Source organism: Cariama cristata, unplaced genomic scaffold (assembly GCF_000690535.1).
Source record: "Cariama cristata isolate BGI_N322 unplaced genomic scaffold, ASM69053v1 scaffold2515, whole genome shotgun sequence".
NCBI classification, from domain to species: Eukaryota; Metazoa; Chordata; class Aves; order Cariamiformes; family Cariamidae; genus Cariama; species Cariama cristata.
The window spans coordinates 45,706-70,107 of record NW_009619033.1 but is presented as its reverse complement, the minus strand read 5'-3'; the positions used below and the strand labels follow the sequence as shown (position 1 = coordinate 70,107).

Below are 24,402 nucleotides of genomic sequence, written 5' to 3'. Positions count from 1 at the left end.
TAGACTTGGGGTTATGGTCAGCCGTCAACTATCATGGTGTTAGTATTGGTTTTGGTGCCTCCTGCTTGCCTTTCTCACTCAAGGTGGAGTTACTGGTGGGGGTGTGCTGTTAGCCTGTTACAATGCAAAATAAGGTGGTTGTTTCAGTCGGTTTCGGCACTTCAAATGAATCCTTTCAGTTCAGAGGTCTGGTGGCGTGGCCATGGCCAAGTGCTACATTTCATTTGGAGGATCCCATCTCACTTAAATGTGCCATTGGTTCCTCAAAAAATTATTTGGTCATAATCTAAGTCATGTTTTGTCTTTCTGGTTAGATGGTGGTGTTATGCTACATTGATGAGTGCTTGCCATTAGGAGTACATATTTGAGAAATATTTCTGTTTTCTGCCTGGTGGAAACAGGAGTAAGTATTCATGTCAGAAGAGGATTTTCCAGGGAGTTAGTTCATCTCCAGTAAGGATAAACATTTGGAAGTGAGCATGTCCAGATAACTTGCACTCAAAGCAGTTGACCAAACCAGTCTCTGATCCAGAAACCTTGGAATACTGGAGAAGTTTTCAGAGATTTTGAGTATAGAATTATGTTTGTAATTAAAAAAGCAAATCCAAGAGCATAAATCTAGATCGGTAGATGCTAGCTGGATAGATGTCAGTTCCTGGTAAATTAGTGGGAGATCTATTTTATTTAATTCTCTTGACTAAAGAACAGGCAGTGTAATTTAGCAGATCTTTTTTTCCTAGGATTTTAACTGGATCTTTGAGACCTTCATCACAGAAGTCTATTGTAGTGTTCTTGTGAATAGCTTATGTTAATTAGGAAGGCAGAGGTCGTAAGAAAGGTAGTAATTTTGACTAAACAAGCAGGGGAAATGGATATGGATAACAGCTTCTTCAGTAGATACAATAGACTAGTAGTAATTGAAGTTAATACTATGATGCAGACCATTGGATAAGGTCAAGAGGGGAAAAAATGTGATTTAAGAACTGATGTTCTATGCTTTTAAAAAAAAAAAGAGAACAGAAGAAGTCTGTACATCAAAATGACGTAAGAGCAGTTGTCCTCATTCAGAGAAACACTCCAACCACCCCAGCATCCTGTATTGGCAGGGAATGTGATTGAGAGCAAAGCAGGTGTAGAACAACCTTTTTCTTTTTCTTTCTTTTTTAATACTGTTCCTTCTGAGAATAGAGCAATATTCTTCTTAGGAAGCTCTTGATGTGTGTGCCTATCTTCCGATGAAGAGCTGGAGTGCTGGAGTCCCATACCTGCTGGATGGTGTGCTAGCAGAATTGCCCTCATTCTTCTGCTTGCTTCTCCCAGTTTGCTGTGCAACTGCAGTTGGTTTATGTGGGATGTATGCATGAAGGTTGGTGGGGAGAAATATTTTCTTGGTGCAATTTGTTATCCTTATTTGTTACATGTGTTGCCACTGCAACTTTCCCTGCCAAGTTTTTACTGTTATAAAACCTTGGAAAATAAGGCTGCAGGAGACCTTGAAGAATCATCTAGTTTGTCATCTTGTCCCAACAGGATCCTTGTACCTGTGTTATCCCTGACATTTATCTGACGTGGATGTGTTCTTTAAGATTTCCAGTGAAGATTGCTTTTCTAGGCAGACTACTCTATGCCCTTTTTTTGTGTGTGGCTGTTTGTTTGTTTGTTTGGGGTTTTGTGTAACATATTTTGTTGCAAAAACAACAAATCTTACTAGGTTCAGTGAGATGAATAAGTGAATCAATCTGCATCCTATTTGCAAGGTGATTTTTTGCTGTCACTGACCTAGTAAGTTGTCTATAATGTTATAATGTTAACTGGACTTTTGGGAGAAATCCTTTTTTAGAGCATTTGATATCAGTGGTGAATGACTGTGAAAGCCTTTGTGGGTGTTTAATATGACAGTGCATAGATGTACTGATGTCTTTCTTCCTTCTCTACACATTTTAAAAACAGTCTTCAAACACAAACTATAAATTAAAAAGTGGATACAGAAGAGAGTCAGAGCCTCTTATGATCCCAAGTCTAGTTAATAAGATACTCCATTATATATAAGGATAGCCAAATGTTAACCTAGCTGTTTCGCGTCGTTCAGATTCACAGCCAGAAAAATCCTAGGCCAGACTTACGTTTCAGACATAAACTATACAGCTTAATCAACAATACCTTCTTTTTATCTTGTTATAAATCCGTGTCAGAACTGCAATTAAAAAAATCATGGAAGTGTGAATAGAGCTCTAATTGTTTCAAGAAAAAGGAGTTCCATTTAAAAAAGATGTGGAAAACTTGTCTTAAAGCAGTAATAGAACACCGAAGCTGTAGTACATAGGGCATAGTGTAATAGCTGTGTTATGATCTTTGCGGTCTTGATTTCAATGGATAGTTCTTCCTAAAATTACTTGCATGTGTTAGCAGGAGACATTACTAATGTGAGGAACGCTATGTATGCAAGGTATACATATTTTAATGACTTTTTTGCATATCTGTGCCAAGAGGGCGTAATTCGATACAAATTTCACAAGGACTTAGGCCAGGTCTAGTGGCTCCTGTCCTTTTGCTGTCCCTTTTGTTGTATGTGGACGCTTGCTTTTCTAATAGGGGAAGTGACAGGTCTGAAAGTAACATTGTTGGGTTTGGATGGATTCATTGACAGCAGGATCAGTTCCTGTACAGGTGAACATTGTGCCAGGACGGAACGATGGGCAGTGCAGGCTCCAGGATGAGCAGAAGGTGAGACTGGGCTGTTTGACCGGTCTGTAGGTATTTCTGAGTTCATGCTGTTTCTGATGGAAAAGCCAGGTTAAGAAGTCCAGCTTGTCTTGTCTCTCCATCATGCTCACTCATGTTTATGTTGCAGTTTTCTTTCAGCTACCATGGCCCAGCTGCGTGTGGAGCCAGGCTGTAAGAAGGAGCATGTTAAACTACTGTCCTTGGCTCCTGATGGGCTTTTTTACCTTAGGAATCATAACATGGGGCCATGGTGTTACGTGGCATGGTAGTGAAACTTCCATTGGTTGGATGGATGAGCTCTGCAGCTCTGTAGTAGTCCTTTGGTTGCTACTTAGAGTAATAGCAGCCGTGCGCATTACAAGGGGAAAACTGTTCTGTAGCCCATACAACCTGCAGGTTAAAGAAGTCACCTTGGCCATGTGTCAGAGTGCTGAAATCTGAATCAATAGTTTGTTTTCCTTAAAAATAGATGGTGTTCACTATTATCAGGGACTCTTTATGTCTCAAAATAGTTAATAATGTTCCACATTAGTATGTACTTTTAGATGAATACTTCGGTATTTCTCTGGTTTGAACTGCTGAGGCTTTAATTTTGTGCGAGTTTAACCTTTTCCATGTCCAGGCTGCTCTGGATCCTTGCTTTTACCTGACTTTACCTTGCTGGCCCTGGCACTCATTTAATCCTGCAGTTAGCGAGACCAAGGTGTACACAAGACTATCCATTTTTTACAGAGGTAGCTTTCTACTAGTGAATTACCCTGACGTGGCTTGCCAGTGTCAGGGGAGGTGATGCTGAGGGCTGGTAGATGCCCATGGACAGGAGCAGGAAAGAGGGAGAGCTGGAGTATGGCTAAATGGACACGGGCTAATTTAAGCTGTTGTGGAGCCTCAACCCTTCATGTTGTTAAATTTGTTAGGAATCTTGGAGGAGGGAGAAGTCTTGTTTTCTTGGGTGGAAAAAGCAATTGCGAGGGGCATGTGAAAATAAAAAATAGGAAGTAAAAATAAAATCAAAGCAATGCAGAGTTATTTCAGTGTCCAAACAAAGTTTGGCTCAACTTCAGGGTGAAGGTTCAGTTCTGATTCTATCTGGTGTAGTTTCCTTTCTTTAAATTGTCTGGTGCCCTCATACAGTTAGTCATAGATGTGCAGAGAGACTTTTTATTTCCACGTTGTTTTAATAGTGTTTGAGAGACTTTTGGATTCCTTACTCTTCCAAACATACAGACAAGAGTCCTGTGGCAGGGGAGGGGAAGGGTTTTAAAGATTTATTGAACAAAAGTTTTTTATATATATATAAAGTCTCCTGCTAATTTTTATATCTTTTAGTGCAGGTGCTAAAAGGTTAATAGCTAGCCTATCACTTCTATTGTATCGAGAGTTGTTTTTTTTTTTTTTCCCCTAACCTAAAGCAATGTTAATTTCCATTTAAGGAAGAATGTCTGCAGGAGCCAGTGGTATTTACTAACTGCGCCTGTAAAAACATTCCTTTTCACCCTCAGATGCTCACTCAGCCTTCTGTTTTCCAAGTGACATTATTACAGGCTTTAGCTTGTAGTCTGAGAAATTAAAAGCACGTTTTAATAACATGTACAGCAGAATCCTTAGTCCTGACTCCTCCTCGGATACTTCCCACTTGTATTCCCCTGATTTGGATTGGAGTGCAAGTGTCACAGTGGCTGGGGGATTTATTTTGTTGGTGGTGGTTTCTGGGTTGTTTTGGGTTTGTTTTTTGGTTTGGGGTTTTTGTTTTGTTGTTTTTTATTCCCCTACCTGTTTACAACATGAAGACCTCTACTGGAGCATCATTTTATCTTTGGAAGAGGGTTTTTTGGGGGGGCATTAAGATTCTTAAAGGCAGATTTTTTCTTGATTTAATGTATCGTTTGGCTGTGACAGGTTATTACAGGAGACGAATTGAGCTCTGAATCCTGTCTCCGGCGTTGTCAGCTCATGCGAATTCCTCTCCTTGTCCTCTTTGCTCAGAGGGCAGGACTGTCGGGTGGGACACATGAATGGCTCAGGGCTGCTCCATGGTAACGGTGGGAATGCGCCTACCCTGGAGTACCTACAGGATACATAAAATTGTTTGCTTTTCTTTCTCTGGGGGATGGTAAAGCTTGAATTACCGTGTATTTACCACAGTTTGATCTGCAGAAAACAATGCATGTGAACATGCGAGTTACCATGGAGAAGACAATGCACATTAATCTGTGTTACCAGGTTTAACCTTAACCTCATGCTGTCTTTACACTCAATAGAAAATGGGGGGGGAGGGATGTCATAGCTCTTTTATTCTGTTCCTCGGCAAGGGAGACCCTTGCCACTGCCTTGGGTCTGCAGTACAGAGCAGATCCATGTTAATGTGTAACAAAAAATTTCCTGAGCATCTTTAATAGGTAGATCTCTGAGTACTTCGGAAAAGAGGACTTCACCCTTTATTCCTACTTTATTGTTGAGAAACTCATGTTATAGTTGGTGTTATGAATCAAGATAACAAATGCCTTATAAGCTGAAATACTGATGATTTGATGGAGCTGTCTGGCCTGAAAAGGTAGATCTGTTGACATGCAAAGAACTTCTTGGTTGCTGAAGACCTGGCCGAGACTTATACTATGTAGTATGGAAGTAACTGTATAGCTAAAAAACCCCCAAAACTATCAGTCACTCCACAATTAAAAAAACACTAATGGAAAACTGCCTTTTTTATACAAACTTTTTCTGCACTTGCGAATATAAGCTTTTATTTATGCACCATTTTCCCTACTTTATTCCTGCCTTATTCTGGTTTGATTTGCTGTAGCAATACCGTCGCTTTCTTACACAGTGAGTTACAGTAGTGTAAGGTTCCAGTGAGCGCAGTTGTTTTGAACCAGCTGTATGACGTGACTCATTCCTCCCAGTATGATCCCATACCGCATTTCCTCACACCTAGATTGGTTTGGTTTTGTGTCTGTGCATGTTGCTCCCTGTTCTGAGGTCACCATATTCAAATGCTACTGTTGTGCTCAGGTACTTGAACCTCCTGGTGCTGTTTTGTGGGCTTAAAGTGTGCACGTGAAATGCTTGAGTGGCAAAGTCTTGTCTGTCTGCATGCTGCAATTCTGAAGTCCTAGTTTTTCTTACCTTCTGGGAGCAGAGTATGTCCAGCTCTGTCTTAGCCCTGGTAATCAGAATGTGAAGATTTTGGGGAAATTGGGCAGCACACTCTCACAGTGACAGAAAGACCACAAAAAAGAATCATGCGTAATTTTGCTTCTCAGACCGATTGAAACAGATGTGTGCTTGCTTGCTTATTTTTGCTGCTGTAATCTCAGTTTACTTGGGTAGCTCCCTCTCGCCAAGCATCAGCTACACGTTCTTTCTATGATCCTTTCCCACAGCACTCTCTGTCTCCCACGCTTTCTCCTCCTCACTCCTAAGTCAGTGGCTAGAGTTCCCTCGGTTCCCCACGGAGCCTTTGAACGGGCAGTCAGACACCTGCTGAGCTGGCTGGGGCTGCGCGCAGGGCTGGCTGCTCAGGTGGAAGGGTATCGGCCTCCTTTGTCTAGCCCTTGCGCTACTGTGGCAGCTGATCCACATCTTTCACTTTTAGCAAACGTGATTTAAAAAAAGAAAAACACACTTGTGCAACTTTCATATCTTAAAGATACTGTGCTATTATTAAATATTATTACTGTCTGGAACACGCTGCCCCCCCTCACTCCCCCATCACTAGTGACTTCAAAAAAATACGGGGACAAAAGAGTTGTGATTTCTGAGTACAGTTTCCTTAAGCAGAGGTACAAATGCTGGTGACAGAAGACTTTCATGCTCTTAGGACATGGAATTGCACTGTGAGAACCTTGACTGGATTTCCATCAGGAGCCTTGGATGTAGATACTTTTATAAAAAAATAAAAAGTGTTGGCAGAGCCCCTGAGGAAGAGGTCTTCCTTCCAAATGCAGAGCTAAAGAGTGATCTCAGAAGCCTAGGTTGGGAAACAGCTTCACAACATTGTTGCTATGATTAATTTGTAGGTATAAGGCGTTCTCCCAAGAAATAGTTACAATACTGACTGCAGCAGCAACTTTAAACTTTTTTGATCATGTCTGGGTATTGCCATCCTAGCAGGCTTCAGTACTACAGATGTGCTTTGCCTGCCTGCATAGCTTCGATCAATACTGCCTATGTCTGACATCAGTGCTGAGGGCTTCAAAAGTGCTAATTTATTGTCTTGAAAGTCAAATTCAGCAGTTTTTATCCAGATACGTGCCTGTCCCGTTTAAGGTGCTTTCTCAGTACTTCTTCTCCCTTCCTGCCCCATGGCTGAGTGTAGAGCCCGTATCTGTCCGGTTAGAGCAGCTGTATATATTAGTACTCAAAAGAAGCAGCTGGGAGAGCAGAAAACCTGGTTGATAATTTTAACAGCTTTTCTATGGATTCAGAAGGTCCAGCTCCCAAATGAAATGCAGCACAACTCTCAAAAAAGCATTGTGCTGAAGTTTTCTTTTTCCCTTGGATTTGGTTCTGACTCTATTGTCGTGGCTTGTCCATGCTCACTTGGTTGTCAGCAGCCTCTGTGGCCCAATCCCACCCCCACTGTGTGTAAACACTGAGCAAGATTCAGTTGAGTAGAAAAAGAAAAATGACAATTAGGCAAGAGAGCAGAAACCTATGAAGGCATGGTACTGCATTTTTTTTTTTTTTTTTTTAAAAAATCAAACAAACCATATTTTAAATGCAACTTGATATTCAGACAATAGAAATTGTGTTGTACACTGATTAACCTGTTTGATCTCCTCTCAGAACATTCCTCAAATGCTGATCTCATCTTTGTTTCTTTTTGGAACTACCATAGATGTATTAGGGAAGAAAACAGGAATTAGATGCCTTCTATATTACATGGTCACATTAAAAGGAATACTTGTGTTTTGGAAATAGTGTATGTGCTAATCTTCTCCAAGATTTGTTTGCTGTTCTTTTGGCTTTAAAGAGAAGGCTGCTCAATCTCTATGGTCTTTATTTACATGACAATACATGTTTCTCTCTTTTGGAGCATTGTTTCTATTTGCTTACTTTTTGCAGAAGTACATGGGAATGGAAGTCAAAATAATGGTGATTACAGGTATTTTAACTTTGTTATCTAACTGTTCTTTGGATGACTTTTGTTCAGCCATTGTTCCGGATGGGTAAACTGCTCCCATTTTAAATAGTTTACACACTCTCTAATACCAATATCTCCCGGAATCCTGTCTAATACAGGAGCAAGTTTTACAGGAAGAATAGTGTAGGCGGACATCAAGTCTGTAAACTATAGCTTGTTTTCGATGCATCCAGGATGAGGTCTCTTTTCTGTTCTTGCAATCTGTGATTGTTGTTTCCTGATACATATGGCATGATGCAACCTGAGAAATATTTCTTCCGTGAACAGTGCAAATATCCTCAACAAGTCTCTCTCTTTCCCCCCCCTTGCTGAAACAGGCAAACTTTGTTTTGCCAAGTTTCTTCTGCTCAGCCACTGGTCTGTAATCTTCGTATTAGGTAGGATGCATCATTTCAGAATGTTCATTAGGAGGCTAGGGAGATGGGTTTGGTGACTGACTCCACTTCGGAGCAAAATTGTGATTTTTGATTTTTTTTTTTTGGTGTGATTTTTAGGAACATTCTGTAACTTTCAGATTTGTATGTTCAATGCTATTAGTGATTTCTGTGTACAGAATGTGGTCTTCATTAATGTTATACCATATGTAAACCATCAGCAGAGGAGGGAAAACACGTGTTGTCACTAATGAAACTTGATTAGAGCAGAGAGGTAAGAAGAGCGCTGTGCAAAATTTCCAGGAGGAGAAGGATGTTTAATTTCACTCTTCTAGCACGTAGAGTTGTACTGTATCTGAAGTCTGGGCCCTGTAGTTCTGGAAGCCACAGGTGGGTTGGAACTGCCTGTGGATCATACCAACAGCAAGAACAGGATTTGGCTGCTTTTCTCTTAGCCCTTTTATTTGCTGTTGGTTTTTATTTTCTTTTGGAGAGCAAGGCATTGGTACCTTTTTTAGAATGAGTCATTATTGTATTCATATAATAGTTTCCCCATGAAACAGGTGTCAGCAGTTTGACTTCTTTGCATAAGGATCTTCAGTCAATTCTGCTGGTTGGTACTTCTGTTCTTAGATGGTGGTCAATCAGAAAAGGCTCTAAGATGCTAACTTTGAGTGTAGTATTAAATAGTTTGGTGCTTAATTCTGATAGCTTGCCAATCCATATTTTTATTACGTTTTTCTCTTTTCTGGAAGGATTTTAGTAATGCTAGGTAGCTTGTCTTTTGCAGTTTCTCATGTATCCCTGGCATTTTACTCTGTGACTTCAATATTAATATCACATACTAAGTGGTTAAATTGAGCATTTCCACCAGTCATTCCTAACAAGCCTTGTGATAAAGGATTTTTTGGCGATTAGTTTAAGTTAAACATTTGACTTTTGAACTCATTCTTGTGGTATGTTTGAAGACAGTGGTGGCCAAACAGTGTATTTTGCTGAATAACAAACTGCAGACATAGCTGCTTTTTGTTATTACAATGAGGGATAATTCACATTCTAGTGTTGTTGTAGTTGATGTTTTACTTAAAGCTTTAAAAGAATTCAAAATACTTTGTAATTTTGCTCTAATACAGACAAATATGTTGTTTTTCTTTTTCCCCAGAAACGTTTCTAAGTGGATTTAAAAATTATATTTGCTCTGAAATACAATTGAGTATATAAAGTAGGCACTTGTAAATTCTCATTATGGGTGAGAAAAGGATAGAGTTCAAGCAAAATGTGAATGTAACTTACAATCAGGAATGCTATGAGTTTTGTAGAGCAAGATGTACATCTTGCTGATCTCTGAGTGATGCTTATCTTTTTGGATTGCTTTGTTGGCAGCGTGGTCAAGGATGAGGGCGTCCTATGGCTGCAGTCAGCTGGTCCCTGGCCCACCTGCTGGTCCCTGACCCATTGCTGCATTCGGGTCTCTTTTGATCTCAGATGCCAAAGATTCCTGCATTTATTCCTTTTTCTGGGTTAAAAATCCATGCTTGTGATCATGCTAATTGTTGATATTGGACTGCTCCATTTGGATATGTAGACTTTTAGAAGTGCAGAGAGATCATTCAGATAAGGTGTTCGAGTTCAGTATCCTTTTTTGGACTCTCTTAACGTGAGAATGAAGGTCAAGTATTCTTAAAAAAATAAAATCTTTTACTGGGTAATCTATATCCCTGAAACTGTTTGTAGGTTTTAGATAGGTCCTGCAAATAATATGAGCTCTTTTCACCTCCATAAGGCTGTTTTTTCAACTTGCAAAGAAAAGCACTTAGGCAAGCTAAACCTGATGAAAAGCTTGCGTAGTGAAAAAGATGCAATTTACCCAATTATACTGTTGTCCCAATAAAAGATTACATTGCTGTAAACCCGTTTTACTTAAATATTTTGGGTACTGTCTGAACATTATAATAAAAGTGTGTTTAAAAAGAATGATTAAAAATAGTTTTTCTGAAGGGGAAAGGTAACATAATCTCAAATCATTGAGGTCTGGGATTTTTGCTTGGTTTTGCTGTGTGTTTTGGGAGGTGGTGACAAAGGTTTGACACTGTGCAAAGAGGTAGGAAGATGGTTTTTAACCAGAGCTGTGCATGGTAAAGCAAGGATGCATTTGGTTCTGCAGGAAGAAGAGCGATTATAAAGCGACGATGTGTAAAATAGTCTTTTTTTTATTTGCAGTTAACTTTTCCAGGTTTTTCTGAAGGATCAGCTGAGGGAAAACCAATGTTGATTCCCAAAATATAGTTTGTTGTAGTTAATTGCCTAGTTACATTTTTTTTTTTTTCTCAGAGTTAAAAACAATTCTTATATCTTGTCTTGTATTTCTACTGTGGAAGGTTTTAGCAAATGTTTACGTTTACTAGAAACCTTTGCACTTTTCCAGCATCTTGATATGAAGTTGTGATAGTGCACTTTGAACTTTTACTAAACATGGAAAATGTCCTTGTGGTAAAATTGTGTTTTGTTTTTTTTTCCCTAAAATATTTTTTAATTGTTCAGAGTCATTTTGGGGAAATGGGAAGAAGCCTAGATTTGTTTCCTCTCCTAGATTGTTAGCATGGTTAAGAAGCTAAAAAACAAAGTCAAGATAACTGATGGTGCTTGTGTTGGGAAGATCCTGTTTATTGCCCAATGTGAAGTTGAACACAGGGTTTTACTGAGAGTATGTATCTGTTTGCACATCTTGCTGTACTGGTTAAATATGTTATTATCCCAAGTGCTTATCACTTTCAAAAAGCTGATGTAGTGCATCCATTCCCGGAGTTCTGCGGAATAAATAGTTTGAATGGGCTTGTACCTGGTTCAGGCAAAATCAATTGGGCTAATTAAAACTGCTGAAACTAACCTACCTGACCTTTCCCAAAACGAACTGGGAAGCTTGTAGGTACTTGCTGGGCCAGCAGAACTGGGAGGCAAAAGCAAGTTGGTGCAGGAAGGGGGTTGGGACAGCGACATTTTGACTCGGCACCATTTCTTTGGCACGAGCAGCTTGTGTGTGCTCAGAAGCTGCTCTTTTGCATGTGGGAATACCGCTTGTTTTCATGGGAAAAGGCAGTCCCTCCCCAATTTTTGTTTGTTCTTAGCAGTGCACAAATGTTTATGGGAAGCAAACCAGTGAATCATTAGAAATGTTCTTTGGACAATGTCTCCTTAAACTGCAGGCTGGTGGTGCGCTGGAATGCAGGGATATCTTTGTGGCTGTTTCTTTCATCAGTCTGATTCTTTTGAAAGCATCTTACTCTGCTTGTATTTTCCGTACTAGAGGTCTACAGAAAAATGTTTATACTACAGCTTCAAACATTTACTGAAATGCTAGAAAACCTAAAGAATTTCTGTGGATTCCTTATATTAAGATCAGATGTGGGAATGTCACATTGAATATCTGCTGTGCAGAACTCAGATGATTTTAATGGAACATAAGAATTTGAAATGGTATGTGCCTAGCAGCAAAATAAAAAAGCTGGGGGAAGGGAATGGACAGAGAGAATTATATAATGGGGCAGAATTACACCTCCGTGGTTACAAGTCCACTTCTCTGCTGTGCTGACAGAGAAAGTAATTACTGCATTTATGTCTTTTTCAATGATGTGAAACTAGTTTCTAAAGTAAAGTGTGGTATTTGGGAGAAGCCCGCAATGCGAGCAATGCACTAATCCATCTGATTGCAATGTCCTGTGGGCTGAGACAGTTTCAGCTGCAGGGCAGTTTGAACAAAAATGGTTTTTAAAGTGTGTAACACCACTTTGGACCTTTTTAATTTTTTTGGTAATAATTAAGTTGTGAATGCCTCATCTGTGGAAGTGTTCAAGGCCAGGTTGGATGAGGCTTTGAGCAACCTGGTCTGGTGGAAGGTGTCCCTGCCCATGGCAGGGGGTTGGAACTGGACGATCTTTAAGGTCCCTTCCAACCTAAATCATCCTATGGTTCTGTGATGTGATAATCTGTCCACTGAAACTTGGCTTTTATTGATTTTTTTATTACTCTAAAAGTTAGCTTAGAATATAAGTAGCATTAAGATCAGCATTCTAACTGAAATTGATGGAGAAGTATGTAAGCAGGATATTGAACATAAAGTACTATTTTGCATAAGGAAGCTGATTTCATCATGAGTCAAAACAAATGGATTTCCTTATTAAGGTTAATGGTTATTGAAACAAAACTTAGTAACTTTAATAAAAAGCAGTAAGATGTTAAACTTGTGTAGTCATTGTCATGTTGACTTGTACTCAGCAGGCGTCTCATGGACGTTGTTTAAATTAGTGCGCAGGTATGTGCGTAGTCTGTATGTTTGGAAGGGGAATGCAACCGTTGTGTTTGGGAAACCGCAGAGGGTCCTTGACAGTGCCCAGTAATCTGCTTTAGGGCAGGAGGGCATTGACAACCCTGGCTAAATGTGCCGCATGGGCTGCAAATGCTGAGGATCAACCTGTCCATGTCTCTTCTACCTCATCTATAAGAAGTAATAAAAACCCACTGCACCTCTAGTTCTCACTGCTCAAACTTGTGTTGGCCCCAGTTGGCTGGGGGCCTGCTCCAGTGAAGGGAACTGGAGCAGGAGCAAGCCTCAGTAACCTTTAAAGCAGAGGTTATATGCTGCAAATTAGATTTACATAAACTGTTCAGCTAACTGTTCTGTGCTTGGGAAGAAAGCCTGTAAGTTTGGAAATGTGAATTATTTGGGGGGGTTGAATACCTTTTGATGGTGTTGATTAGCAGTCTTTTGTGATCTTGGACCTTCCTGAGAAGAAGGGAAAGGGTGGGAATGGACATTGCTGGCAAATCCTAACTGAAAATGCTTAGTTTACAATTTTGTGGCTGGAAGTTTCGTATCAGATTATGATATCTTGTTCCTGTCCAAAACTGCTAAGAGAATAGTTCGTAGCAGGTGATCTTATATTGAAAAAGAGAACATTCTTCCTCACAGATGTAATTGTGTTCAGAGAAAAATATTTCTGTGGAATGCTGATTGTCTCTGGAAAGCTTATGAGAAGCATGTATCTGAAGAAGGAGAGAATTTATGAAGGAAGGAGCGCTTGTTCCTTGAAAATGCAAAACTTTTTTGAGGTGTGTGAAGTTACTGGTCTCTTCTGTCTCCAGTGGCTTTTCTCCTACACTTACTAGAGGCTGCTCTTCCAAACTCATGTCAAACTCTCTCTTTCCTTTGAGTTTATCTGAGATCTCCATTCTCTTACACGAACAACTTGGAGACCGGAAGAACAATCCAAAAGTTTTCCTGTTTTTCGAACACAGTATTATTCTTCATCTCCATGACATTTAGTCTTAATTTATGTGATACCTTCTGTGAGCCTTGTAGTTCTTTCTGAATAAGACTGGTTTTGTAAGAGCTGAAGATCACTCAATTTCTTCTTTTGTCACTTCAGAATGGATTATTAGGGTAATGGTATAAATTGGGATACGGAATTAAGTTTATCTTACCAAAATTTTTAAGCTTTACGGTTTATAAAAGGTAAGGGATGTTGATTTAAAGATCATCTCCTAGAATGTGCTGTGACAGTGTTTGTTAAATGCTCTGTTAAAAATGGACCTGAGAGAACCAAATTAAGTATTTATTTATAATTATTTTATTTGAAAAGACCACTTATTGAAAGTGGTTTTGAATGTATAATGATTCATCTGTAATAATTTTCAAGTATGCCTTTTCTTAGGAAGAGGAGTAGACAGGTGTACATCAGTTGCACTAAGATGTTGGCTAGAAGTAGACTGGTGAAATTGCATTAGTATTCTGCCATGACTGCTACTGTAGAGAATTTAAATGGCCTTTATTCAGATTCACTTATGTTCACTTTATTATATTCACTTTTGGAAATGTACACCTTTCTAGTTTGTTGGCTTTCTAGCACTTCTGTCACCATAGCGTTTGCTTTGGAGCAGCTAAAGTTAGTTTTTTGGATACTAGTGCTATTTTCAGCTAGTAAATAAAACTAGTTCTACTTTTAAAAAGGACTGCATTCCAGCGTTCTCATTATATGCTTTTCACTAGTTTTATGTCCTTTGGATAGGATGATGTCAGAGGTCATCAGTATCTAAGCCTCAGAATAGTGATTTTGGGTTTTGTGCAGTAGAAACTTCCACTGAAATAATTTGACATTCATCTTTGTTCTCTTGTAGCCCTGTTCTCTGTTTCTCAAGCTATTGCACATTAATCTAGAAGCTTTTTTGGATGTCTTAGAATGGTTAGTTCCCTGTGGTTTTGTAACTAGGTCTCACACACCTCTTGTTTTAATGCAGAGTGCTGGCAAAACAGCTTGTGATCAAATTTTTTTTGGAGCTTCATGTCTGCTTCAAGTTGGTCTTCTAAACATGAGAATGTGGGGTTTTTTTCTCTCTGTAAATTTGTGTATGTTAAATTAACAGACTGATCTAGACATAGCTGACTTAGTCCAAAGCTGATTGGAGTCCTCACATTTCTACCCTAGCCTCAGCGTGGCTTTGAGCTAGAACAGAGGCAGTGTTAGTGAGTGAGTGAGTTAGGTACTTTTCCTGTCTCTCACCTGTCAGCAGCCAGTGCTTTAGAAACTTAATCCTTTTGAATCCCAGTATTTCAGCAAATCTAGATTGAAACATGCATGTTGAAGAGCCAAAATGTTTTATATGTGTTAATTGTTAGTAATTAATGACTGTCCAACTAATTTTTAAATTACTTAATTTTCAATGGTAAATTTTCAAAGACAAAACCAAAAATGACAGCAAAATTAAGGTAGGTGATAGAGACTGAGCCTTTGATCTCAGCAGATGCTACTGGATCAAAAAAGTCAGCTGTTGAGTGAAGAGCATAATTAACTCTTTTTTTCCTTTTCTATACTTCTTCAAAATCTCTTATGTTGAGGTAAAAACTATCGCTTATGACAAACGGGATTGCAGAGTCATTCAAATGGAAGGGACCTCAAGTGTAGTCCACACTCCTGCTTACAGCAGGATTAGCACTGAACTCAGACAACATTGCCTAAAGCTTTGTCAAGTTGGATCTTGATTTGATTATTTCTTATTTTTGTGATTAAGAAAAAGCAGTTAGTTGTCAAAGTTTATTCTTGTATTGGAGATATCAATATCCATGGAAAGAAAAGCATGTACACATTTAATTAAACTTTTCTGAAGTATGAAATTAATCTTGGAAAATACTGACTGATGCATGAATTTTGTGAAATATGTGAAGCAACATACAAAGACTATTTTATAACTGAAGATTTTTGGTTTTAGAGCCTTGATGAGTATGAAGATGATGAAGCAGGGCAGAAGGAGCGAAAGAAGGAGGATGCTATTACCCAACAGAATACGATACAAAATGAGAGCTCCAGTGCAGATACCTCTGGCTCATACTTGTTACAGGTGAGATCTTAACACTTGTTCATTTTTATACTTTACACGGTTTTAAAATTTATACTGCCTACTTCTTTGGACTTGTACTTAACAGTAGATTATACCCTATAAGGAAACAAACCTTGAAGTTCAGGGGTTGTCACATTACTAAAGACAGAGTATGAGGTTCCGTTGCCCAAACTCAACACTGCTGAGACCTAGTTCTGACAACAGAATCCTCTATTTCTCTAGGGGCTTTGAAGGTAATGGTGTTGATATTCACCATAGAATTTACTACTCAATGAGAGGAAGAGGAACCTGAGATTCAAGTGAAAAATGCTCACAGGTTTAGAATATTCAATTAATTGGAGGTACACTTTTTCAATTCAGGACCCAGTTCCCTAATTTAATTTATTGTCAATAAACAAACTTCCAATTACTCATTCGGGGATCAAAAGAAACATGCACACTGTTAGGGAAAACATCCCTTGCCTCTGTGAAACCTCTTTTCCCTTTTTTTTTTTTTGTTCTCCAATCCCCTTGCCACGGGTTACACTCAGTCGTGCAGCTCCCCCCCGCCATGAAAACATTGCCAGTTATGCCCCATACACCCCTTCTGTATACTGTACGACCTGTGGGAAACGTTCTCTTTCCTTTCATGCCCTTAGGCTCTTTTGCCAGTCTTGGTTTTCCTCCTCTTCTGTTACCTAACGGCATGTGCAGCCCCAGTGGTACACACTGAGGAAGCCATCCAGCTCTGCCTGTTGTCTCTAACAGAGACAGTAGCACGTGCATAGGGAGAAAAATAAGGAGCAGAGGAAGCACATGGTGATATTTTTCAAACCACCCATAACCGGAGGGGGCATCACTGACCCCAGTGGGTCTGGATGCACTTTCCTTCTGAAATTTTGCCCAGTCTTTCCTATGTTCATGAGTGCGTTTAACATTCAGAACAGCCTAAGGCGAAGAAGTCTACAGCTTAATTACCTGGAATGTGAAGAACAGTCTCCTTTTGTTTAAGTTGAACCTGTCCTTTGCCATCTGTTTCCATGTGATTTCACCAAGGTGTCCCAGTGGAAGACATGGGGAGCAACTGGTTCCTCTTTATGTGACTGAGTGCCGCAGGGAGAGCATGACCCTTCTCAGCTGCCTCTTCTCTAGGCTGAAGAATTCTGTTTTATTTAGTTGTTCCTTGTACAGGAGATACTCAATAATGTTCTGTACTTTTCCTGGTTTGACTATAATTTTATTTGGCATCAGGAAACAGAACTGAAGAGTTCAGTACAGCATGCAGTTGTAGAGTGGTTTAGTGGTGGTTTTTGTTTTGTTCTCTGTTTCTTTCCTGACAATTCCTGATATCTGCCTGTTTGTCTGCTGAGCACTGAGTTTACTATTTTTGTTATGTGTGTCTACTTTTAACATTTTGGAGTTATCTGTGGGTGGTAATAACAAGCTCAGAGGCTGATGGATATGTAAATTTAGAAGCCTGTTTACCCTTTTGTCTCACTTTGTGCTTATGTACACTAAATTTCATCTCCTGTTTCACCTCCCAGCCACTCCCAATAGAGAAATCCTGCTTGTTTTCACAGTTGACCCTCATCTTTTCCATTCTGAATAGCATCTGTGGACATCTCCTGCCCAAATATATTGAGAAGCGCAGGTCCCAGAATAGATTCCTGTGGAACTCTTCTGGGTACTCCATCCACTGCAAAAGCTGACCATCAGAGTCCACCATTATTTCCTGTCTTTTTACCAGTGATTTGTTCACAAAAGGACATTAGCTCTTATTCTAGCTTAGCTTAGTTTCTTTAAGAGGCTTTGAGGAATGCCTTTTTGAAATGCGGTAGGCTTTTAACCAACTTTCTCTTCTGGACTTTTTTTTACTTAAAAAAGCTGTATTAGATTTGTGAAGTGTAACTAGCTTACAAATGCCCTAGTGAGACTTCCACACGATATCTCGTTTACTCACTTATTCCCTAATTGTTTTAGACTTACTAGCACCACTTTATTTAGTATAAATATCAAGCTTACTGGTCTATAGTTCTCTGGTCTGCTTTAGAATATTCTTAGTGATTATGTTAACCACTGGTACTAGGGCAGTTTTAAGTGAGAGATTATATATGTACTTGAGTAGTTTAGCTATTACATTTTGCAGTAACATCGATAGTTTTCTTCAAAGTTCAAAGAGTAAATACCTTTTCATTCTGGCGACTACCTTTTTTTTCATTTTGTTAGTTTGTTTTTAAGTTCTACCAGCTTTTCTGTTTGAAACAGACCCTTTGAGTCTTCCATGCAGAGGTGCTCTGATGTGAGAACCTTGCCATGCTTTTCAGTGGTGAAAACCAACAAAAATACTTCTGCAGAGAAACTGTCTCCTCTGAGTATGCCTCTTATAACTTGATCTATTGTCTTTGCAGATTCTTTGGCAGGATTCCTCATTCTGAAATATTTTTATGCTTGTTCCAAGTTGTTTGTTAGACTCTGTCTTATTGTGTTCACTCTGTTTTCACTTCTTCTGCAAATATTCCAAAAGTTGTCACTTCTGGTTTTCCCTAGTGATACTATTACGTAATGCTTTGGCTATATTCCCATGCTCCGTTTTTTAAATCCATATTTTCTATTTTTGACCAGCAATCTCCCTTTCTATTTACAAGGCTGTCTGTATTAATTATATCCTAGACGGTTCCAAGTTTGTCACCTCTGTACTCAAAGAGGCACTACTTCTTTGTTGACAGAGCACAGCAGGGGTGTCCTATCACTGACAATACAGAAGAGAGTCCCAGGCTTCCGATCTGGCAGAGACCCAGGGTGGCACATGTACAGAACAGATGGAACCTTAGAAAGTTGTAGCTGCTAAGGCTTAATCAGTTTATTACTGACTCTGTCAACTTGCTTTTTATTAGAAGACTTACAACTTTCCCAGTTTGAACAGAATTTGACAGCAGTGTTATTTCAGCTTTGATGACTTAGTTTCCTTTTGATTCTACTCAGTGCAAGTTAAGCCTAATTCTGCTTTTAAAAGTAGAGTGTATGTTGTAGATTTAAGGATTCAGTCAATTCTAGTTGCCATTGACCAGTATTTATTTTAGTTCTATCTACTAAGCAGAATAAATACATTTCTGTAGTTATAGATGTTTTCACTGATTTTTCCGTTCTATTACCATTTTATGAAATTTGTAAATATATAATTACTGTGACGATGGTAAATAAGACAGTGAATATTGACTTCATGTTTGATGCGCAAATATGTTGCTGATTAATGTTTTACGTCCAGTCCTTAAGCTGATCTTTCAGTTCTATTTTAACATTGTCAGAAGTTGCTGTTCTCCTTCTCATGGACAAAATGCACTTTTTTGAAAACTGGCTGAATTTGAAGTCCTTGATCCAAAGCACAGAGATCTGAGATTTGTTTAAGAATAGATCTAAAAATACATGAGACCTGAGAGTATTTTCCCTGAAGCAGAACTATTTGGCTGAAATCGACTTCTCAATTATTTTATATTGGAAGTACAGAAGATGATAGGTCTGGCAACGTAAACATTGAAAACCAATTACAATCAAAACTGTCACTTAACTTTAGCAAAAGATAGTATGTAAAGCCACACCCCACCAGGTGAAACAATGCTAAATCTGCTCCCAAACACAAGTGTTACATCTGACTCTGACTTCCTTGTTTGATTTTCCTCCTATTTTTAATGCTGCAATTCGGTGGTTCTCGGCTTGTGAGTCACAGTGCTGCGGACTACTCATTGATGTGTATGGGGATGCAGACTGAGAATGATAAGTTGTGTGTAATGAAGCTTAGAACTCTTACAAATTAGCTAAAAGCTTGTAATGCTAAGGAGAAGCATAGTTAAAGTTACTATATTAACATTACTAATGTTACTACTTTAACTAGGCATCAGTGGAGTCTGACAATTATATAAATCTAGCTGTTACTTAGCAGAGATGGTAAATTGAAAATAGTGAAAAAATATTTGATAGCAATGTCTTTCTTGCAGTTGGATATAAATGATACTGTGTTCAGGGTAATGAATGTCTTTTCTTAATTGAAGGTGTTAGTATGTACGCAATATAAAGATAATTTGCATCAAAAAACATGCAAGATTTGGCTGGAAAAACAATTAGTTTACTGATTATTTTTTTTTAAGTCTCTTAGAAGACTTGCTGAGTTCCAGAACATGGAAAAATGCTACTATTGTGCTAATGCTCAAAAAAAACCCACCAAAAAACACCATAGGTAAGGACTTTGCTTTACATCAAAGCATTCAGGTTGTGCTGATACCACGGTCACCTGCCTCCTGGAATTCAGTTGTTTGGGGAATATTTTAGGAGACTAGATGCACAAATACATGCCCTTCTTGGTGTAATCCTGTGGCAGTAGGCTTAACTTCTGTGTCATGACAGAAGTGATACCTCAGTGTGATAGCATGTTGTGGTGTCTGTATTACTTCGCAGTGTTCTTGGAAGATTGGAGAGCAAATTGGGAAGACTGAGAAGATTAATCCAAAGCCAACGTAAAGTCTTGCGGTGGGAGACACATGCGTAGGTCTTCCATGCCTTAAAACCTTCAAATCGCAACTGACTCTTTTTCTGGAAATTATGCCATAATCACACAGAACTGTCATTCTCAATACCTTGGAAGGAGTTTGAAATCCTTTGCTTCATGTTATCTTTGGTTCCTTTCTGCTCGGATTTTATTTCAAATGTTGTCGTGTCTGTGAATGCTAGTTGTTGTGCTGTGCACTGTATGAACACGCTACAAAAAATTTAATCAGCTGTGAACAGTTTGACATTTAAGTGTAAGATATGGGAATAGTTGAGTAAATATGTACTGGCAGAAGCATCAAGAAACAACAAGATATTTGAGACCTTCAGAGTTATTTTCGACATTGGCATGGGGATACGGTTTACTGTGTTCTAGGTGTATGTTTTTCTCCCTACTGGTGACGAACGGGATCTCACTAGATCAGATGCAGGCATCTAAAATTAGATGGGCTGGAATCCTTTCCTCTCCCTGGCAAACTTGGACAAAGCATGTCAGAATGATTTTTGCTACTAACATAACGTGGAAATAAGGATCAATTAGAGCGTGAGATACCTGTTTTTGTGCCTGTGAGCATGAAAAGGGGAAGCTCTGAGTCACTTAGATAATGAGGTTCAACCCTTGTGAAATAAATACTCTGAATCCTTCAAGTGAAAGCGATTTATAAAAATGAGTGTCCTGCAATAAAAAGGGAATGCTGATCTTTATTGTCACAAAGTAGCAAAATTTGTCCAGTGTATTTCTTAATTCCAAGTTAAGAAACTGCAGATCATAGCTATCGCAGTTACCAATACCTTTTGTGTCTGGAATGACTGCCAAAGATCGATCTGTGGTCATCTGCTAGAAACTGGCTTTTGAATATGTATTGCTGGCACAAAACTGGTAGGGGAATTTTGCTTCTCGAGTGTTCTGAAGCCTGGGACCCCACTGGGAGACAGGACTCACTCGTTTTGTTAAACCACACCAAGTGTTTCGCTGTACCTGATTGCATGTTATAGAGTGCAGCGATGCCCAGGACCTCATTCAAGACCCTTGCACTCTAGTTAGAAATTGCGATCATCTTGTTCAAACCGTTCATTTGTGTATGCAATGGTAATTGGCATTTCTTGGAGTCCCTGTATTGCTCTTAGATTGTGCAGCAACCAGAAATTCAAGAAATTAAGATGTTGAATCTTACCAAATTATTTTATGCAAGATATAACTTTGTAAGATACATTTGAGACAGTTAAACATCCACACTGAATCACAGTCAACAACACTAGAAAGCTTTGCTAGACAAAAAATGTTGCTTCATTTGAGGCACTGAACCTTGTCTTTATGTTGTATCATATTCTTGAAATTCAAATTACATGCATTAGTAGACAGGTTAAAGCTTGACCGTAGTACTGAATTCCTGTCGAGCCGTTAATCCAAGACAACAAAAGAAGTTGCTCTAGTTTTCAACTCACAACACTGACTTGCATACACAGTAGTATTGCCGTGTCTTGGATTGCTCTCGCTGCTCTCCGTAGCAGCAACGCAGGGTTTTGTTCTCTGCAAGAAATTAGCTTGTGATAGATGCTTGGATAATCATTCTGTTTAGTGTAGCAATTACCAGTAGCTTTGAAAGAATCCTAGTTGTTGATTGGAGGTGAGGATATGATGAAATGTCTATGTAGTCAGCATTCACCTAATGGTATAATTGTAAAATTGTGCCACAGCAGATTGAGTTTGTCATAGTTAACTTCAGTAGTGAATAGGTTAGATGGCTTCTGAAGTCATCTAAACGTGATTTATTAGCATGACTATTTAGTTATGACTTGTGCATTTAGTTTTAAGTCGTCCAAGAGCCTATGAAAATTGAAGGAAAACCACATCTGATCTTTTTTTAACCTTTTGTGGTAAAAAAGCTTAACGTCTCACCAGAAGATTGCAGGCAATTTCTAAAAGGAAGGCAGTCCAAAGATAATTCCCACCAGAGTGCTCTGGTGCAGTTCTGATTGCTTAAATAGCATCCTTTACTTTAGGTGTGACCCAATATGTTGAAATTTTCTGAAGCAGTGATATATGCCAGTGTTACAAAGCTGTAGATATTTGATAGAGGCACCTTACAAGCTATCCTGAAAGCAGTAAATAAAATAAAGTTGGGAATAAACATCTCTAGTGATGACTTAGCTGTATGACAAACTGTGAGGGATGGAGGGAACTGAAGCATTACGTGCATCTCTGTTAGGAAACAGCTGAAAATGTGCTTGACACAAGCTTCCCCAGAGTTTTGTACTTTAATCTTAGGCCAAGAATATGTTGCCAAATAAGCTTCTTAACAGGTATAAACTGCAGTGTAAGTTTATTTTGCATTTCCTGGCTTTTTATTTTGTGCAGCCATGTAATGCCATACAACATCATTTTACAATTACTGTTATCCAAAGTATGTGGTAATGATACTCATATCTATTCATACCTGACCACAGCTTTTCAAAGATGTTTTGCATCTAGGTTTCGTGTAGTTCTTGCAAAGGAGAACTGTGTGCATACATTCAAGAGTAATAATTAATCTTTTGTAAGTATATTGTCATGATGTGACTTGGTGTTCTGTCCGTAGAGAAAATACAGTTGTGCTACAGGGCATGCCCAAATGTATTAAGGCGTGTGTTTTATTTTCTATGCTATATTTCTTCAGATGTTAGGCCAAGGATTATTTTACATAATAACATGACTATAATATTAGTATTGTTTAAAGAAGTGAGTAAATAAAAGGTGATTAAAATATAGAAATATGTAAATTAGGAGGAGCTGTGTTTGAGTATATGAAGTTGTATGTAGTTCTGCCAAATCAGGTTGTGGGACTCTAAGATTTGACAGTTAATTACTAGATAATACTCATCTTGGGTTTTCTATTTGCAGATTAAGAATGTGATCCACTTCACAGAGATGGTATGAAACAGTTATTGTTCAAGTGCTTAGTGAATACTAATAATAGTGAATGCAATAGGAAGACTCATGAGGAAATCTTATTGTATGTCTAGAAAGGTTCCCATAACAATGGGATAAAAAGTATTCAAATTCAATGTTGTTTAAGTATTAACAAATCACTTAATTTTTAAAATATATTTACATCTCAAGTCAATCTTCTGTGTGCAGTGTTTTTAAAGTAAGTGACATCAGTTGCAGGGAATTTACTGCACTGTACAGTTCATGACATGAACCAGGTGCTTCAGATGTTTAGCTTCCATGGGTGGTGTGGCTTGGGAGACCCAAATTACTCCTGTGACCTGTATAAGGAAAACAGGAACACAGGAATCCCATCTTCCCGTGATCACGTATGATCAGGCCATCACTCAAGTAGTTTCTAGCAATATGGGCATGTATTCAGAGCAGTTTGAGTATGTTAATAGCAGCAAATAGGCATGGTGACCACTTTGTGAAAAACAAACACACACAGAATACTGAACACTATCACTGAGTAGTCTTCTTTGTGTTCCACCTAGGAGGTCTTGTGGAAAAACACATTGTGTGGTGGTGTCAGGACAGGCAGTATTGAATGAAAGTTGCGTAAGTCAACAATGTTCTGACCTGTTCTGAATTGGTTGACTTTGCAGTCTTAATTTTCTTTAAATGCTTTTTATCTGTATTATTGGAGACTGGAAAAAAGCCCCACCCTATGTAGTAACTTTTTGATTAATCTGCAAGGTAACTTCTCTGAGTTTAGGAGTAATAATGTTGTATGGTGGTCTTGTCTGGTATAACTGGAGGCTTTAAAGACACTGACTGAATTATTTTGCGAAAATGAGATTGCTAGCTTTTAGTTAAATTGTGTGTGCATGTTTTCTAATAGAAATGGAGTTTTGAAACAGTGGAGTCAGCTGAATGGGCTATGTAATAGACATTGTTGTAACACCATAGGTTTCTCTGCCAAAATCCTCCTCCTCTCCTCTATGTGAGCAAATTTAGTATATGTGTGCCGATGTGTAGTGCTGCTGATCCGTGCATGTTCAGTGGGTTTGACGTTCCCAAAGGATCTGCACACACTCAGCAAATCTGATTCAACTATATTGCGTGTGCAGTATCTAATACCGCTGCTTTCGAGAAGTGCTTACGAGTGAAATGGTGGTCCCCTTTGCCCCGAAGAAATCTGGAAGCTGAGAGCTAGCAGTTACCAACGTGAGACCGAATGGAAAGCAGATGGCTGTAACCTTGCTGTGAGCCAGATGAAGTTGTTTGGCCGGTGATGTGTAGCCGTGAGGATGCAGGTTGGGCATCCCTACTTTGAGTCA

The 24,402-nt window shown here is 38.9% G+C and overlaps 1 protein-coding gene across 1 annotated transcript in view; it reads left to right on the top strand.

Moving 5' to 3' along the window:
* The first annotated feature begins 2,631 nt into the window (after positions 1 to 2,631).
* The window catches only part of PAWR (PRKC, apoptosis, WT1, regulator), a 50,483-nt gene continuing 28,712 nt past the window's right edge, over positions 2,632 to 24,402 (top strand). Inside the window, exons 1-2 of the mRNA XM_009701070.1 lie at positions 2,632 to 2,724; positions 15,505 to 15,633. Coding sequence (XP_009699372.1) covers positions 2,632 to 2,724; positions 15,505 to 15,633 — 222 coding nt within the window. The remainder of the gene's footprint in view (positions 2,725 to 15,504; positions 15,634 to 24,402) is intronic.